The sequence below is a fragment of the Brachyistius frenatus genome, unplaced genomic scaffold, assembly GCF_029030835.1.
Source record: "Brachyistius frenatus isolate BFR_SWC_R1_liver_20210118 unplaced genomic scaffold, ASM2903083v1 Contig_11, whole genome shotgun sequence".
NCBI lineage: Eukaryota > Metazoa > Chordata > Actinopteri > Embiotocidae > Brachyistius > Brachyistius frenatus.
In genome coordinates, this window is record NW_027210610.1 from 3,955,803 (window position 1) to 3,972,619 (window position 16,817).

General features: G+C 41.8%; 5 protein-coding genes across 6 annotated transcripts in view; 4 read left to right on the top strand and 1 right to left on the bottom strand.

Moving 5' to 3' along the window:
• Positions 1–16,817, bottom strand: part of LOC138617029 (elongin-B-like) — a 247,018-nt gene that overhangs the window by 3,927 nt on the left and 226,274 nt on the right. The window lies entirely within an intron of this gene.
• On the top strand, positions 187–3,859 carry pkmyt1 (protein kinase, membrane associated tyrosine/threonine 1). Its single transcript, XM_069691650.1, has 8 exons — positions 187–259; positions 758–1,175; positions 1,274–1,511; positions 1,647–1,926; positions 2,031–2,137; positions 2,221–2,393; positions 2,634–2,839; positions 3,119–3,859. The coding sequence occupies exons 2-8, from the start codon at positions 801–803 to the stop codon at positions 3,489–3,491; spliced, it is 1,752 nt and encodes a 583-aa protein (XP_069547751.1). The 5' UTR covers positions 187–259; positions 758–800; the 3' UTR covers positions 3,492–3,859.
• LOC138617019 (zinc finger protein 616-like) lies at positions 4,156–7,975 on the top strand. Its single transcript, XM_069691662.1, has 3 exons — positions 4,156–4,382; positions 4,686–4,875; positions 5,002–7,975. Exons 2-3 carry the CDS (start codon positions 4,686–4,688, stop codon positions 5,865–5,867), a joined length of 1,056 nt encoding a protein of 351 aa, XP_069547763.1. The 5' UTR covers positions 4,156–4,382; the 3' UTR covers positions 5,868–7,975.
• LOC138617016 (zinc finger and SCAN domain-containing protein 21-like) lies at positions 8,339–11,358 on the top strand. 2 transcript variants are annotated; one of them, XM_069691659.1, is made up of 4 exons: positions 8,339–8,589; positions 9,047–9,105; positions 9,186–9,376; positions 9,508–11,358. In XM_069691659.1, the coding sequence occupies exons 3-4, from the start codon at positions 9,187–9,189 to the stop codon at positions 10,440–10,442; spliced, it is 1,125 nt and encodes a 374-aa protein (XP_069547760.1). In that variant the 5' UTR covers positions 8,339–8,589; positions 9,047–9,105; position 9,186; the 3' UTR covers positions 10,443–11,358. The 2 variants fall into 2 exon arrangements, with proteins under 2 accessions (XP_069547760.1, XP_069547759.1); XM_069691658.1 differs by lacking the exon at positions 9,047–9,105.
• Positions 12,515–15,851, top strand: LOC138617025 (sesquipedalian-1-like). Its single transcript, XM_069691672.1, has 5 exons — positions 12,515–12,721; positions 12,761–12,865; positions 13,302–13,412; positions 13,970–14,273; positions 15,273–15,851. The coding sequence occupies exons 3-5, from the start codon at positions 13,332–13,334 to the stop codon at positions 15,704–15,706; spliced, it is 819 nt and encodes a 272-aa protein (XP_069547773.1). The 5' UTR covers positions 12,515–12,721; positions 12,761–12,865; positions 13,302–13,331; the 3' UTR covers positions 15,707–15,851.

The following is a 16,817-nucleotide window of genomic DNA, read 5'->3' on the forward strand; positions in this document are numbered from 1 at the left end:
CAGCAGAAAAGCCCCAGACTGCACCGCTCGCTTTTGCGGATATTGCGCAACGTGGATGCGCAGCGCCCGATTCACTGAAGGCGGGTACGCACGTCCTACGTCACCGCTTCAGAATTTGGCGCGAGGTAGTTTACACGTTGGAAGGGTGTGGAGCCGCAGGTTGGGTTTATGTTTTTGGGTGGAGGGGGGGGACGACACAGAAGACGGTCCGAGCCCTGCTGTCCGGGACCCTGTCGTTGAAACCGTCCCTCCGACAATGGTCAGTGTGAAGGCGTTCATGTCTCCTACTTTATTTAACAGGAAACTGTCAGTTGCTGTGAGCTAGTTGGAAAGCTTGGAGCAGCTGGGTTGTGTTGTGTTTGTTGTTGGTTAACGTTAGACGGAGTGTGTTCCGAGGAGGTGACAGTTGTTGGTGTTCAGTGTTAATTGACGACGTTAAACTGTGACAGCAACGTGTTACAGCTGAAGACTTTAGTAGAGACAAATCAAGTGTGACCAGATGGACAGAAAAGAGAGCCTTTAACCATTTCTGGTTCGCTGGTAACACAGATGTTTTTTTTTTGTTTGTTTGTTTGTTTGTTTGTTTTTGGCCTGAACAGATTTCATACATTTTAATATGAAAAATGAGTTCTCCATAATCTTAGACCACCAGTACATCGACAGGGCATCAAGAGGGCAGAAATATTCAGTGATGTGTCAATATGAACTATCATCCGAGATTGCTCGTGTTTTAAAGGTTTTCTTTTGAACTTTGCAGTCGCTGTCCTCATAGGAGAGAAACTGGAAAAAGTCCCTTCGCTATGTCCGTCGCAGTGGAAACTACAGTGTCCAGGGTGACTCTCCCTCTTCCGACCCACTTCTCCCACGCGGAGCAGTCCTTCTCCCTCAAAAAGCGCCGTCTCCCGTTTTCCTCGTCGTCTACGTCCAACTCGTCCTACTCTTCCCCTGCCGGACTCTCGCACTCTCTGCCCCCACTGCCACCGTCTAAGGGATGTCCCCCTCTGAGCCGGATGTTCCCCCAGCATCCATCCCCCTGGACACCCCTGTCTCTTTCCCTTTGTAAGTCCCCCACACCAAGTTCTGTGTATGATCCCAGCAAACACCAGTCCTATTTCAGCCAGTGCTTTAATAATTTGGGCCTGCTGGGGAGAGGATCCTTTGGAGAGGTCTACAAGGTGAGCAAAACAAAGATTTATGGATATATATATATATATATATATATGTATATATTAAAATGACATGTAAAGTAAGCCCTTTTCTGGATTTTTTCTAGGTGCAAAGCAACAAGGACGACCGGCAGTATGCAGTCAAGCGCTCCGCTCAACGCTTCAGGGGTAACAGTGAGAGGAACAGGAGTGTGAAGGAAGCCCGGAACCACGAGCGCCTGTGTCCTCACCCTCACATCCTTAATTTTGTGGCAGCCTGGGAGGAGTGTGGGCGACTGTACATTCAGACAGAGCTGTGCAGCACCAGCTTGCTGCTCTATGCTGAAAACCAGCCGCCTGGCCCAGGTCTGTCCAAAAAAAAAAAGGAAATGTAATATTATGTTAGCTGTGATGTTTTAATACAATTAATGGATGTACTCAGAAAATTCTCACATCCTGAGACGTACTAACTTGGCTTTTGTTTGAAACACGTCAAACCAGACGAGCCCGCAGCCTGGGCCTACCTGTGCGACCTCCTCTCAGCACTGCAACACCTGCACTCTCATGGTTTTGTTCACCTGGACCTCAAGCCGGCCAATGTCCTCATCACTGAGTCTGGCCGTCTGAAGCTGGGCGACTTCGGGCTGCTGCTTGAGCTCAAACACACGAGTACGGAGCCTGCAGAGGGCAAAGCGAAGGAGGATGGCCAGGAGGGAGATCCCAGGTATATGGCTCCCGAGCTGCTCCACGGGGAGTACGGACCTGCTGCAGATGTTTTCAGGTACACCCTCCCTAAATGAGAAAAGTAAATGATACTCTAAATTAAGTATGCGATTTATCTGATTTAAATTAGTGTCTAAATATCATTCAATCCTTTTTCTTTAGTTTGGGTGTTTCTATCCTGGAGCTCGCCTGTAACATTGAGGTTCCAAACGGTGGCGATGGATGGCAGCAGCTCAGACAAGGCCATCTCCCCTCCGAGTTCACCAATGGTAAGATCCACTTTTATTTTAATCTTCCTATTTTCTGTATTCAAATGATTTATGTTTTTACTGTTTCCATTCTGTACTTGCAGGCCTGTCAGCTGAGCTGCAGACAGTCCTACGGATGATGTTGGCCCCAGACCCGTCTGAGAGACCGACCGTCTCGGAGCTTCTAGCCCTCCCCTCTGTTAGGAAACACAGGTGGAAGAGGCGCGTTTACCTCATGGTTGCTGAAACTCTGCTGACTCTGGCCTCCATGTGCCAGGTAACGTTTACAAAAAAAACATTTAAACAATAATTTAGTGTAAATAATTGAATGTATTAAACATGCCGGCTTGCAAAGAAACATTTAACAGTATAATATAGTATAAAGCGTCTTTGTCTAAAAAAAAAGGGCTCTCAAGATTTAGACTGGCTTTAAAGAAAATACACACTGTGTAATGCAAACTTGACACATAGAAGTGTTAAAAAAAAAAGTATGTTTATGTTTTTCTTTTTGTCGTAGTTGGTGGTGAGCTTTGGCTGCAGACTGTTCTCCTCCTTTCAATCGTACTTCCTCCCCCGTTGCACCAAGCCAGTGCCCTGCACCCCTCCCAAGGACAGCTGGGACAGGGATTTAACCCTGCCCCTCACAGACTCAGGGAGCCCAGAGGATGACGCATTGTTTCTGTATCCCACAGACCCACAGCTTTCCCCCACCTTCTCAAACAGGTAGAGACTCACTGCGTTGATTTGATGATGTTCTTGTCAATCTCGTTTCCTCTGCTCTTTATCCTGAAGGCATAAAAGAGAATTTCTCACTTTGAATTACGAGAGCATATAAATATGTTTTATTTTTATTTTTTTGGCTTTATGTTATGTCTTGAAAACATCTGTCTTGTACCAATACCCACAGAAATAGCTGTTGGGCTGCTTCCTCTGCCTTTGCCTACAGCTAAATGTGTTCTTTCTGTTAGATTTCCTCCTTAATATTTTATTTCCCCCCTACAGGATCAGATCCAGACTGTCTGTAGAAAGCACATCCACTCCTCTCCCAGGTTCACCCATACACAATTATCAAAGTCCTGCCCACACTCCCACTCACTCCAATCTGGGTGACTGGTTCTCCTGTAAGGGAGCTCAGACGCCCTCCAGCATCCATTCAAATGGTTCCTGCCACAAACTGACACCAAACGCGAGCCCCATACACACCGAGCTCCACACGGGCTCCCCCACCAGCCTGCACCCTTCACCCGCCAAATCCTCAGTGCAACGTGGTCGCAACTGGGTCCGAACAGAGGAGGTGTTACCCCGACCCGGCTTTGAACCAAAGAATCTGCTCAGTATGTTCGAAGAAACAACAACTCTGGAGGGACAGCCATGAGTACACAACTGCCATTTTACATTCATGGACAAAGTTTGTTGTTCTTTAAAACGTCAGGGGAAGAGGACCCCAATGTATGATTGTACCAAGTTCACTGTTCAGTTTGTATAAACTGTGTTTTGCCTCAATTTTTGTAACAGTCTGTGTGTATTTCAAAAGGAGTTATTTAGGGGAAAAGGGTTGACTGTGTAATCAGACCTTAAAGCACTTTTTAAATGTTTGTGTAAAAGTAATGTGTTGCCAAAATGACAAGTCATGATTTATTGTTAAGTAAGTTATCAGTAGCCTGTTGTATTCTTGAGTAATGTACCTCATGAGTTACAAAAGCAAATAAACAGACATGCTATGACCATAAAATACAAAAACAAGTTTGAACGGTACTTTGTTGTCGTGCGAGTTAGTTTTTTTCCCCAACAGTGACTTGACGATAAAGGTTCCATTTTCACATGGAGGAATCTATTTTCACACAGCCAGACAGTAAGGCATTGAAAACAGCAGAGTGCAAGGCGATTTTTTAGAGATTAATCCTTTTTAGGATAGTCTGTTTCGTGTTTTTACCAGCAGATGTCAGCAACGCACCGCATGCTGAATACCAGGAACCGGAACACCCAGGAAGTGGACGATTGTGACGTTTCGAGCACACGGCCGCATCCATAAATTGTACAATTAGCGGTTTTGAGAGCAGAGTCCGTTTTCAGAGAGAAAACCTGGAAATAAAGATGCCAACCGCGCATCTGTTTTGCTATTACTCGATTTACCCAAAACAATGATTGCATTTAAATGCGATTCTCTGTAAGTGTGATTATTGGACAATTTGTGGTTCGTTTGAACAGCGTCACATAATCTGGGATTCATCAAAGCCCTCCTTATTCACTGTTTTGTATAGTCAAGGTATGCTGCTCTTCCTTTTATTAATAATTGTATTACAAAAACTACACCTGTCTTGTGCAGTTTGTCTGTGATGACCTTTTAAAAGAGAAATATAAAGCTTTGACGTGTCATTTAACTTTTTTTGTATATATATATATATATATATAGCTTTAATATAAATATCCGACAGCCTGTGTGACATCTGTCTGCTATAGAATTGTATAAATATGTGAGGGCAAACGGAAGTTTGTAGACCTTTGCTCCTGCACATGTTTATTAAAGACATACAGACTAATTAAAACCTCTTATTCTTTTCTATTACAGATGTCCAAACTTGTGCGTCTGAATGCCCGAGTGGAAAAGCTGCTGTCTCAAGCAGTGCAGGAGGTACTGGAGGCTGTGAGAGAAACTGTGTCTGAGTTCCAAGAGAAAACCGCCAGAACCCAGAGAGAGAACCAGACTCTGAAGAGGAGGCTGCAGGAGCTCCAAGATAAGATAAACGTGGAGAGCAATGGTAAAAAACAACAACAACAACAACAAAAAACACCCCAAAACACCCTTGTCCAGAAATGTTGAAAATATTTGATACCAAAAAAAAAAAGATGCTTTATGTGTCTTCGACGTCCGTGTTGTTCTGCAGGAATGGTGCCACAATTGTCTTCCGCATCCAAGCAGGCTGAGGTGGAACCGAAGCAGAATGAAGAGCTGGGAGAGGACCTTGAACTTGTCCCTTCTGATGAGCACACTGCAGCACTGTGTCCCACTGATCATGATCATGACCTTGACACATCAATTACATTATTAGAAAACTCCCCTGGAGATGCAACAGGACCACATAATAGCAACCCAACAAATCTTAAGACGAAGACTGATAATGGACTGACAGCACTAGTTTTAAACCATGCTGACTCTGTTATTGCACATCCAATTTCTGACAGAGATCAGACAATGACAGTAGAATCTGCCTTAGAAGAAGACAGCTTGCGCATTGGGAATTATTTATATTGTGATGCATCGACGAGCACTACATTCTTTAACAGACTTGACCTAGAACCTCCTCAAACCCTCTCGGGACTCTACAGGGAGTCTACTAGGAGAAGACAGGTTGTCTTCAGTCTGGATCAAAATGGCCTGGAAGAGCCAGAGTCCCAAAGACACAACGGTGCCAGCAGCGTTGAAGCAGAAAAACAACACACCACTCAAACAAACATAAAAGTGGCCAGTTCAGGCTTGACGGTATTCCAGACAGATGTCCGAAAACACTACTACTGCTCTGTCTGCGGCCGCACCTTCAGGCACGCCGGCGACTACAAGAAGCACAACAGAGTGCACACGGGGGAGAAGCCATACTGCTGCTCGATGTGCGGCAAGCGCTTCAGTCAGTCGGGCTACCTGACGGTACACCTACGCTACCACACAGGGGAGAAGCCGTTTTGCTGCAGTTTCTGTGGCAAAAGTTTCAGTCACTCAAGTAACATGAAGAAACACGAGCAAACTCACCTGTAGCGCTACTGTTAAACTGCACAGTATAGCTGACGAATCCAGACTTTTTCATGATTGATATTTAGGTATGGACATTAAACTGAAGGGTAACTCAATGTTCAAATTCTATGTAAAGCTTATCTTCTTACAAGCATCTTTTTGGAGGCCCAGCCGAGTGAAAATGTGCCTTTTAGAAAGTCAGTCCTTCTGTTCCTGCCTTGCTATTGTTTGTCAGATTCGTCTACTTTGGTACTTACCGGATCATTGAGTTTCTAGTGTGGCTCTACACATTCTGACTTTGAAATTAAAATAAATGCATTTAGTGCTTCTGTATTACCAGATTATTTTACATTCTGCACGCAATCTGAATCTCAAAACCAAAATAAAGTAATTTGCTGTCATCTTAAATCCCCCACAAGGTATTGAGCAACTTGTGGCCTGCTGGATAAAACATCAGTTTGAAACATTGAAAAGTACTGAGCTAACTGTCCCACCGGTATTTTTTAAAGTTAATCAGTCACAAACTGAGCAGTAAAGAATTGGCCCTGCATGTTGTATGTGTCACAGTTGGTGCTGGGAAAGCCTCAAGGAAGAATCAAATGAAAGCAAATTGGCTAGACGGGAACACATTCAAATGGTTTCCTGGCAAACAAAAAAAACAGAAGCTTACTGGCAGGTTAGCAGGAAAACAAATCCAGAGGGAAAATAAAAAAACAGCCAAGAAAAACAACAACTTGAGAGATGGACAAGAGCACTAAACAGTTCAGCAAAGAGGCGATTCCGAGAACTGGTTTATGTACAGAGGAGTTCTTTGGAAAATTGGGAGCAGGTGAGGTGGGCGCTTCATAGTCAACAGGACTCAGGACTCAGAGCTGAGTTGTGACAGCACAATCCTCAGTGGTGTGGTTAGAGCATCCTGCGGCATGAATAGTGCATAAATCATGACTTTTACTTGGCTGACAGTAGGCCTATATACAAATACATCCAATTGGAACAGTGAGTTGAACCAAAAAAAAAGTTTGTCTTTATCTGCTCAAACCTCTTCAGGGCAACTGCCTGTTTAATTGAGAGCATAACTCTTCCTGCTCATGTGTTCACCTTGTTGCATGTATTAGTATTGACATTAACTAAACTAACTAAATTAACATTTACTTGAACTAATTCTTGCTCCGTCTCTGAACAGTTTACTGCTCTTGGCCTTTTCCAATAGTGTGAGTAACATTTCAGCACGTCATTATTTTGTTTACAGAGTGGATGACAAAATGTATTTACCAAAACTTTGAAGGTATTTCCCAATTCCCAAATTTCTAGCAATGACTCACTGTTGCTTCTCAACAAGATGTAACTTGTTTAAACTTGATATGGGGTTTAAAAGACTGCCTGCTTACCTAACCAGATATGTCACATTTTTTACATTTTTACTCTGGCAACCTGCAAGATACTCAACCACAACACTGATGCAACTGAACTGAGAGCTAAGTTTGATTTTATTAACATGTCCTTTACAATCATATAAGGTCATAAATGTCAATTTTGATGGTTATCTATAGTATGGGACGGTATTGCATTTTAAAAAGAAAAGAAATATGGTATCTATGACCTCCTATCTCATAATTACGAGATAGTGTCTTTATTCTTTTGTCAATGCGATGCACTTCTGACTAACTAATTATTTGAGTTTGTATTTCCGTTTGAGCCTGAAAAAACGAAACCTCTAACCTAGGTTGACCGTTATGTTGAATAGACACTACAATATTAGCTGATAATAACGGTCCGGTTTTGAAGTGTTAAATAAAAAGGTATGGACAAAATCCATTACATCTGAAAACATTTGTGTTGTGATTTATGATAATGTGGAAAATAAGTGTTGTGGTTATGTCTCAGAACTTCTCGGGGCGAAGTTTTTATCATGCGAAGAGTCAAGTGACCACAAGTCGATGTGGTCATCATCTCCTTCTCCATTGCCAGCCGAGCATCCTGTGACAATGTAAAGCCAAAATGGCTCCCAGAGGTGAAACACCATTGACCCAATGCTCCTATTCTCCTTGTGGGAACAAGGACTGACCTGCCTGATGATCAGGAGATCCTGGAGAAACGGAAGGGACAGAATTAGACCACAGTCACCCAGCAGCAGGGAGGCACCATGGAAACTCTCATTTTAAACCATTTGAATTAGGTTATTGTTATGGGTTTTTTTCCTGTAACGACTTGGCTTCAAATAAAGCATTTGATAGATTTGGCCGTAACATTGTCTGGCTGTATCATGTCACAAGACAATAGGGAGTTAAAGTTGACTGATGTTACGAACGAATTCATGTAGAATATGAAAGCAACTACTCGAGGTCAGCTGTTTAATTAATAATAAATCATTCCCATTAAACATTAACGTTAAGTTTAATATTTGAACTCGGACTTTTATTTTGAAAAAAAAAAAAAAAAAAAATCCCCCTCAGAGCGGATGTGATTTGGATTGTACTTCCGGAGGTTGCGGATTGTTTTGTTCCGGTCCGAGTTGTGTCTCTGGTTGTGTCTTGTAATATTGTGTCCATTTTGAAAATAGTTATTGAAAGTTAAATTGATCAGAAGTCATTAAAAAGCAAGAATTTCGCGCACATAGTAACCGCACATGGCCGCCTTCTCGGACCTCAGGGATGTTTACAGGGGAAACAATAACGTGCGGAGTTAGCTGACGTAGCTAACGTTAGCTATCCACGTTACAGTGACGTTAAAGAAGCTTAACTCGCAGGTACTCATGCAATTTAAAACTTACTTAGCCAGGAAACTTTGAAACATCTCTTACTGAGATTAATATAACGTAAACAGTTAAAAGAAACCAGTACCTTACAGTGGAAATGCTATACCGGTTGGTGTTTTAACTTGGATGTATTTACTGTATTTCATCTCAACGTGTTGCGTCATTACAAATAAACATGAAGAGACTTCAAAAGCACGAAAAACAAAACAATTATTATAGCATCAAAATATGGTACGAGATTATTTACGTGGGATATTTTAAAACTCAGACCAAGATTAGAGCTAAGTGACGTTTTTAGATGTGTATGAAGTGAAGAAAATGTATAATTGCATTTTCATAACAACACTGGTTGTCTGTTTTTTTTCGACTTGTGACCAGCTAATCAAAAACCACAGTTTTTCTACCCCAAGTTGCTGTTATGTAATAAAACATCAGTGTCACCCAACAGCAATGTTTATCAGACATCTCCTATTAATTATAGTGTAATGACAGTTGTCTTAATTGAAGGTAATGTTGCAGAGGATCACATTATTATTTAGTCATTCGCCCGCGGTACTTTCTTTACCGTGAGTGGGTTTTCGTTTCAGGATGTCCAAACTTGATCGTTTGAATGCCCGTGTGGCCAAACTACTGACTGTAGCAGTGCAGGAGGTTCTGGAGGTGGTGAAGGAGACCGTGTCGGAGTACCAGGAGAAAACTGCCAGAACCCAGAGAGAGAATGAGAGTCTGAAGAGAAGACTGCAGGAGCTCCAGGACAGGATATCCAAAGGAAGCACACGTGGGTATAAGCGTAATTATCTTCATCATCACAGATCATGAGATATCTTCATTCTGGTGAATGTATCTTAAATAAAAGTGACCCCCCCCCCACACACACACACACACTTATGTTTGGTGTTTATTTCACAGCTTCTCTCCCTACAAGCGGGCCGTTGCATGAAGGAAAAGACAACACAAAGAATCACAATCAGGATTTAACCCTCATTCAGAGGCATAATTCAGATGTCGCTGTCACAGAGGAAAAGCTGATAAATAGCCACGAACCTGATGATGGCATGAAGCAGGAATCCAAAGAACAGGAGAGCCACAGTCATGCTCAGTCACAAGCTGAGTGTGGTTTGGCGCAAACATCGACAGAACATGACACAGCACAGTCAGAGGAAGTCACACATATCACTGAGGATGCAGCGGCTGCCCAGATATCAAACAGGGACACCGGTGCAGTGTCATCAAATGATGTGGGCAACTCCTCCACCAGCACCTTGTTTGGGGTAGACCTGACTGCCATCAAAATAGAGCCAGTGCCAACAGACCGCAGCGCAGCATCCGAACCGTCTATTGAACAACAGTTTGCTGGATGTGTGGATTTAAGCTGCAACTCTTCTCGCCAGACCTCTGCTGAGACACACCGGACACAAGTTAGCGCTGAACCGTACGGTCTTGTCTTTGTCCATTCAAACCACGGCACACATAGGAGGCACGGATTTGCGAAAGCCAACAAGGCTGCCTTCGACGTGAGACAAATCCGGATGGAGCACCTCGGGAGAGACGACGTACACTTGTGTGTCGTATGTGGAAAGTCATTCAGCAGGGTCGGGAACTTGAGAATCCACCAGCGCTGTCACACGGGAGAGAAGCCGTATGGCTGCGTGCAGTGCGGGAGGCGTTTCAGTCAGGCAGGAGACTTGAAAAAACACAAGAGGGTCCACACGGGGGAGAAACCGTACTACTGCAACCAGTGTGGAAAGAGCTTCAGTCGAGGGGAGAACCTCAAAAGACACCAGAGGATCCACATTGGAGAGACTTTGCAGTTACAGCAAGCATGGGGCGAGCAGCAGCAGTGATTACCATACGAAATCAGTCCGTTTTGATATGAGCCCTTAATTTAAGAAACAGTTGCAGTGTCTTTAAATTGTACGCTAGAGAAGAGGCTGGTCTCTTGTAACTCATTGGGAATTGTTACAAGGATTTACTTTGCCGTTCTGATAGGGAACTGATTTTGGAAGCGAGCTGTTTGATAAATGTCTTTTGTGTCCTTCCTAACAAGATGAACCAGGGCTGCCGACGTCAATCCCTCAAGCAAAGAGGCCGGTGCTTTACAGATAGAGATGTACTCATATATAGACATACTACCAGTATCTAATTTACTATCTGTGCAATATTATTTTTGCTGAAAAACTAGAATTTCACCTAATAGACAGTTTAATTAGCAGAAGTTTTAGACAGAAAAAAAACCCACTGTGTTCACTGACCCACACCAGTGATTTCAATAATTTGCCAGATAAGACTTGATCTCAGGACTGTGTGCTGCAGACTAGTTGGTTGACATGACCGTCAGTTTCGTCTTAGCTTTGTTGCACCTGTTAAAATGGGAAAACCTTTAACACTTTAATTGTCCTATTTGTACATGATTTTTTTTCTTTCCAGAGGCATGTGACCTGCTTACAAAAGCCATATTTGTGCATCTCTTCTTGATTTTGGTCAAAACAGATTCCCACGAGCCTTCGGTCTAAAAGGCAGGTTCAGCAGTCAAAGGCAGGATGATGATGATGTGCTATAAAGTGTGACACCCCTTGTGACCTCATACAGAATGTGTTGTCATTTTAAAATTCAGATAATGACAGAAACCTTTTAAAATCGCATGATTGTCTTTAAAACTGCCTGATTTGATTTCACGCTTGCTGTTTGTTGGATATATTTATTGCAAATTGAAGTGAGGCTCGCACAGCAGCAAGAGCAATACAGTTATTTATTACCACCGCTAATGGCTCAGTGAGTGACATTTCAAGCAAACTGTTCTTCAGCAGACGGGTTAACATCCCTTCAAAATCACCTGACACCCTTCTGCGGGAGTGTGTAGTACCTCGTGAGTTCTTTGGGTCGAGGAATATTATTACAGCCGAATGTGTAAGAAATTATCACATGCAGCCACTCGACTTTACACAACAGATGTCAGGGATTTTCACTGAGTAAGCAACAAACACAGCTGAGTGCAACAGCCTCAACATGGCCACAGCCAAAAACTGCCCTGCAGCAGTATTCTATTAAAACAGTAGTTCAGTTTACGACAGACATTTCAAAATCTTGAAAATGTAGTCGCAATTTTAGGTACTTGTACTTTACTTTCATTCGTACTTTATACTTCCACTCTTGTTACATTTCAGAGGGAAATATTGTACTTTCTACTCAACTACATTTATTTGACAGCTTTAGTTACTTTTGAGATGATGATTTGACACAATGAGTAATACAACAAGCTTTTAAAATTCATCAATTGTAAAGTTTAAACCAGTGGTTTCCAAATTTGTATTCTTCTGACCTACAAACGGCACTGTGTAGTCAGGTCGTATTTCAGATGACTACGAGTTGTTAACGGGTCCACTACGTAGTGATTTTCCCCCTCTAAACTTCTCTCCTGGTTTTATTTAAACAAATGTTCAAATGACATAATATCAACAACAACAAAAAAGATTTATGGATCAGAACTTTGTTTTTTCTTCTTTCCTCTCCCAGTAATCATCAGTCATCATCTGACGACCCCCTCACATTTATCACATTTTTCTAGCTCTACCTACTGCTACAACAGTAATATACTGCTAAACACAATGGTGATTCACTAGTAATAGTTTATTGGTGTCATATATATATATATATAATAACATCAGTCAAACCAGTACTTTGTTTTAATATGTTATCTACATTTTGCTGCTTATACTTAACCAGGTAGGATTTTCTGTGCAGGACTTTTACTTAAGTTCTATTTATAAAGCGCCAGCATTCATACTTAATATTGAACATTATCTCATAACACGAAAGTAAATCAAAGTGAAACACTGGAATAGTGGTATGTGTGGCCAGGTTTTAAGTTTTTCAAGTAGTTTGTGATTTATTTATTTTTTTCCAACAATACATAAAAGGCTAAAAAAAAATTACAAAAAAAACACATTAACCATCAGTGAGCACAAAACTTTATTTTGAAACAGGATACCGCAGAATGACACCAACGCAATATATTTGCCCAACAACGAAGCGTCAGAAACATCATTTTAAAATGGTTTTACGTAGAAACAGCTGGACTGAAACGCGGAATCATCTTTAATAGTTGAACGAGGCCGAAGCTGAAGTCGTTTTCTCTCACGGTGTTGGTGCTGCTGACGTCGAGCTGCCCCGCGCACCGAAACCAGGAAGCGACTGACACACACACACACACACACACACACACACCCGCGGAGGAAACAGCAACACGTTTTTCACATACTTCAAAAAAGTGAGTAAGCAAGAACCATGTGGATGTGAGAATTTGCCTGACTTCGTAATTTATCAGGTTGTAGGAATATTAAAAATGGAAACCGATACCGAGTCGTTTTTTTTTTTTGTTTTTTTATTGTGAAGAGGAAGTTATGCATTACCGCCCTTTAAAACAGTTGTTATTAATGGCGGTCAGTCTGGCTCGTGTCCAGCAAAAAAAATAAATATATAAACTATATTAAAGTGTTTAACTTCCTGTAAGAAAGAAACCAGACTGACTTTAGGGGTATTAAACTCAGTATTTGGAGCAATTCCTCATAGCAACACGGAAACGAGCTTATTTTGTCTCCAGACACGAGTGTCATCAACAACATTATCAATACAACTTCTCTATTAACTCATTAATAAATGAGGAAGTCGGCTTAACTTTTATGTTTTTGGTGTGTGTTTTGCAGATTCTGTTTCGCGCATTCTGTAATGTTGAAATGAAGATTCATGAAAAAATTTTCACCTATTTTGAATCTTGCAACTCACCTGTGGACAAAGAAGGATACCTCTACAAGAAGGTACGACAGGCTGGATCGAGGAAGAATAAACAATGTTCTCATTTAAAGGGGAATTAGACCCTATGCTTTTACCTTTTGTCATAACATCATTTTAAAAGTGTATTTACATGGGGAAAACATGACAACTTCATTTGAAGTAAATTAGGGGAGAAGTAAAGTGCATAAATGTGACCTTTTGCATTTAAAAAAAACAACAACCAATGTTTTCTTCTTTTAACTGCTTTCATTTCATCAAAGCAGTTATATTTTTTTGGAATAGATAGATAGACACTTATAATACACTTAAGTCTAAAAAAAAAAAAAAACCCGACAAAGTCCTGGACACAGAGATTGTCAATGAAGTACACCCCACAGTGCAAAGTTTCATTGCAGTAAATAAAGTGACTTAAAGTGCATGAATCTCAACACATCGAAACAAATGTTCTGCCTCACGCTTTGGTGTTCTGTGACTTTTAACCTCTCAGCGAGCTTCTAATTTTATCAAAGCGGTTGTGTAAGCTATTTGAGGAATTTGTAAATGAGCCAGTGAACCAGAGCCTGCACAATGTGTCAGACAGGGTGACATAAAGACTTCCTATCAAAAGCGCTGGTTCCAGCTGAAGGGGAACCTCCTCTTCTACAAGGACCGGCCGGCCGACCGCGACCTGATAGGAGTGATTGTTCTGGAGGGCTGCACCATCCAGCTGTGCGAGTCCGAGGAGCAGTTCGCCTTCTCGCTGGTGTGGAGCGAGCCGGGGCTGCGGACGTACAAGTTGGCCGCCGAGGACGAGGCGAGCCAGGAGACGTGGATCAAAGCCCTGCTGTCGGCCAACCACAGCTACCTGGCTCTGCTGGTGATGGACCTGGAGAAGAAGTACAGAGGTGAGAGACGGCGGTTGAGTGTCTTTATCTCCGCAGGGGGGAAGAGAGCAACCTTTGTTCTGGAGAGCGGCTGTGACTTCACCGTTTACAGCCTCTGTACGCCGTGGTGCAGGGGAAACCGACATGAGCTCATAACATCTATCTGTCAATTTCAGCGACCACATCATAATATATTTTTAGCCAATTAAACTGGACAGTAGCTGTTCGAGAACCAAATTTGTGGTTTTGTTGGAGTAGATTGAAATCAAGCCCACAACTTACTTTTTTCAAAATCTTGGATTATTCTGTTTTTGTCTAAAAAAATTGTGAATAATGTCAGCTGTAATTTCCCGCAGCAACAAGGTGACGTCCTGTTTTGTCTGACCATCAGTCCAAAACCCAAAGTGACAATTTGACTGTCATGTAAGACAAGCTAAAGCTCAGTTTCCTTACATTTGAGTAGATGGACGCAAACTATAGCTTCAAAATTTGAAAGGGGTGAATCGGCTCCTCTCTGATGATGAGACAGGAAAGACTTGAAATAGACTCAAAGCTTTGTTTTATTGCAGAGTTATTTATGTATTTGTATACATCTAATGTTTCACTGTTTAGTGTAATAATTTGTTTTTAGGGAAGATGGTAGTCTCAGTAAACGACACCAAAATTGTGAAGATCTGGCCCCTTGTGGGAAGTTTGAGAAGAGTTTTAACACCGATTTGCAGCTTAATAAAACAAAACTGACTTTTTAATCTTTATTAAATATTGTGAAAATGTCTAGATTTGAAGAATGTAGGTGTAACACATCCTTCGTGCTCCACAGTCAGTGTGGCGGTAGCTGGTCGTCCATTGATTGTAGTATTGATGGTTTGATCAGCGGCTCCTCCTGTCACATTAGCAAGTCTATGATACAACAAGAATATATCTGCCAAACATGCAATGTAAGCAGCTTTGTTCTTTCTATGAGTGTAACTCCAGCTGTTTGTTTATGCGTTGTTCCATCTTTCTTTACACTCTCCGCAGAGACACTGGCTGCCCTCTCCAACGAACCGGGAAAACCTTTCATCATGCCAAATTTCAACACAGCAGGGGCGCAACATCCGGCATCCTGTCTGAGCACACGCTCTTCAACCCTGACTGAATATCCAGCAGCAGCTGGGGGATCAGCACCCAACCTCAGCGCCAGTCAGATGCTTCAAGCGCCGACCATCTCGACCAAAACAGCCAGCAAGAGATCGCCCAAACTGTGGCCCAAGAGAAATGCGAACGCGGTGCCCGTAAACACTCCTGCTCTGCCCATGGGGGAGTGGTCAGGCTTCTGTTTGGGCATCAAGGAGGATTTCAGTAAACTGCATGAAGACTTCGGAAAGGAAGTAAAGGAACTGATTGCTGACTGGTCAAAGAGAGGACCCGGCGGTGAAGCTGTTCAGGAAGAAAACTTGATCGATTTTGGATGATAAATTTGAACCCTATTCAGGTTCTAAACATTAATTTAAATAATGGTCACGTTCCAAAGTTAGTGTAAATAGAAATGACATTGTTAAGATAGACTTTTTTTTTTTTTTTACTTATTATTCCATAGATTCATCAATAAATGATCTATAATCTACAGTGAACTGTTTTCCTCGTGACATTTTTTTGAGGACGCACACCGTAGACACAAACACCAACTTGAATTTGGTCTCTTGAATTATCACTCTGCATTACTCTGCTACAGTGGATGTGCTGTACCAAATCCATCTGAATCATTTCATTTACTGTTTTCCTTGGATGATTTCCCTTACAGCAGGTTTAACATGAAAATGATTATTATATATATAAAGAAAAAGAATTGTGACGTGAAATTAAATATTTAAATACTGCCAAATTAATGTAGAACTGCAAACAAATACCTCTACCAAAAATCAATCCATACCCGTCATCGAATCAGAATTGATCATTTAGCGGGTTAGACACAAAATTCTGTACGAGACACCTGCCTGAATGAGAGTCCGAAATTTGGTCCATTTTGATTTTAATAGTTTTTGTTTTAATATGAAATAAATAAAGACGTCTTCAGCTGAAATTACCGCAGTACTTTAATACAGGTTTTTATTACATCGTTGATGTTTGGTAATGGCCCTATTAATCAGAAATCAAATGTTATTGATGACTTGATGCATTAAGTTAGTCTATTTACCAGTGAATTAAAGCTCAAAACCCTTTTACATTATAAATCTGATTAATGACTGTGGGTAAAAAAAAGGCAGTTGCACAGGGGGGCGAAGCAGGCCAAGAGGGGGCGAAGTCTGTTGAATTTTAGAAGAGAGTCAAAATGGCTGAGAAAGAGAATGGTGGGGGGCAGCAGAGCTATTTCAGTCTGTACAGCTGTCTTGTTTTTATAGTCTTTGACTGTGCTTAGTCTTTCTCCCTCTTGTGTCTCTCTCTTTTCACCTTCAAGCCCACACAGTAGCACAAGTGGCCGCTCTTCGATCTGTTTGCAGCCCTCTTTACACAGATTCAAAAACCATTTTTTTCCCGCTGCAAATAGTTCTCCCAGTTTTAATTTATTAGTGAGCAGATGTTGGA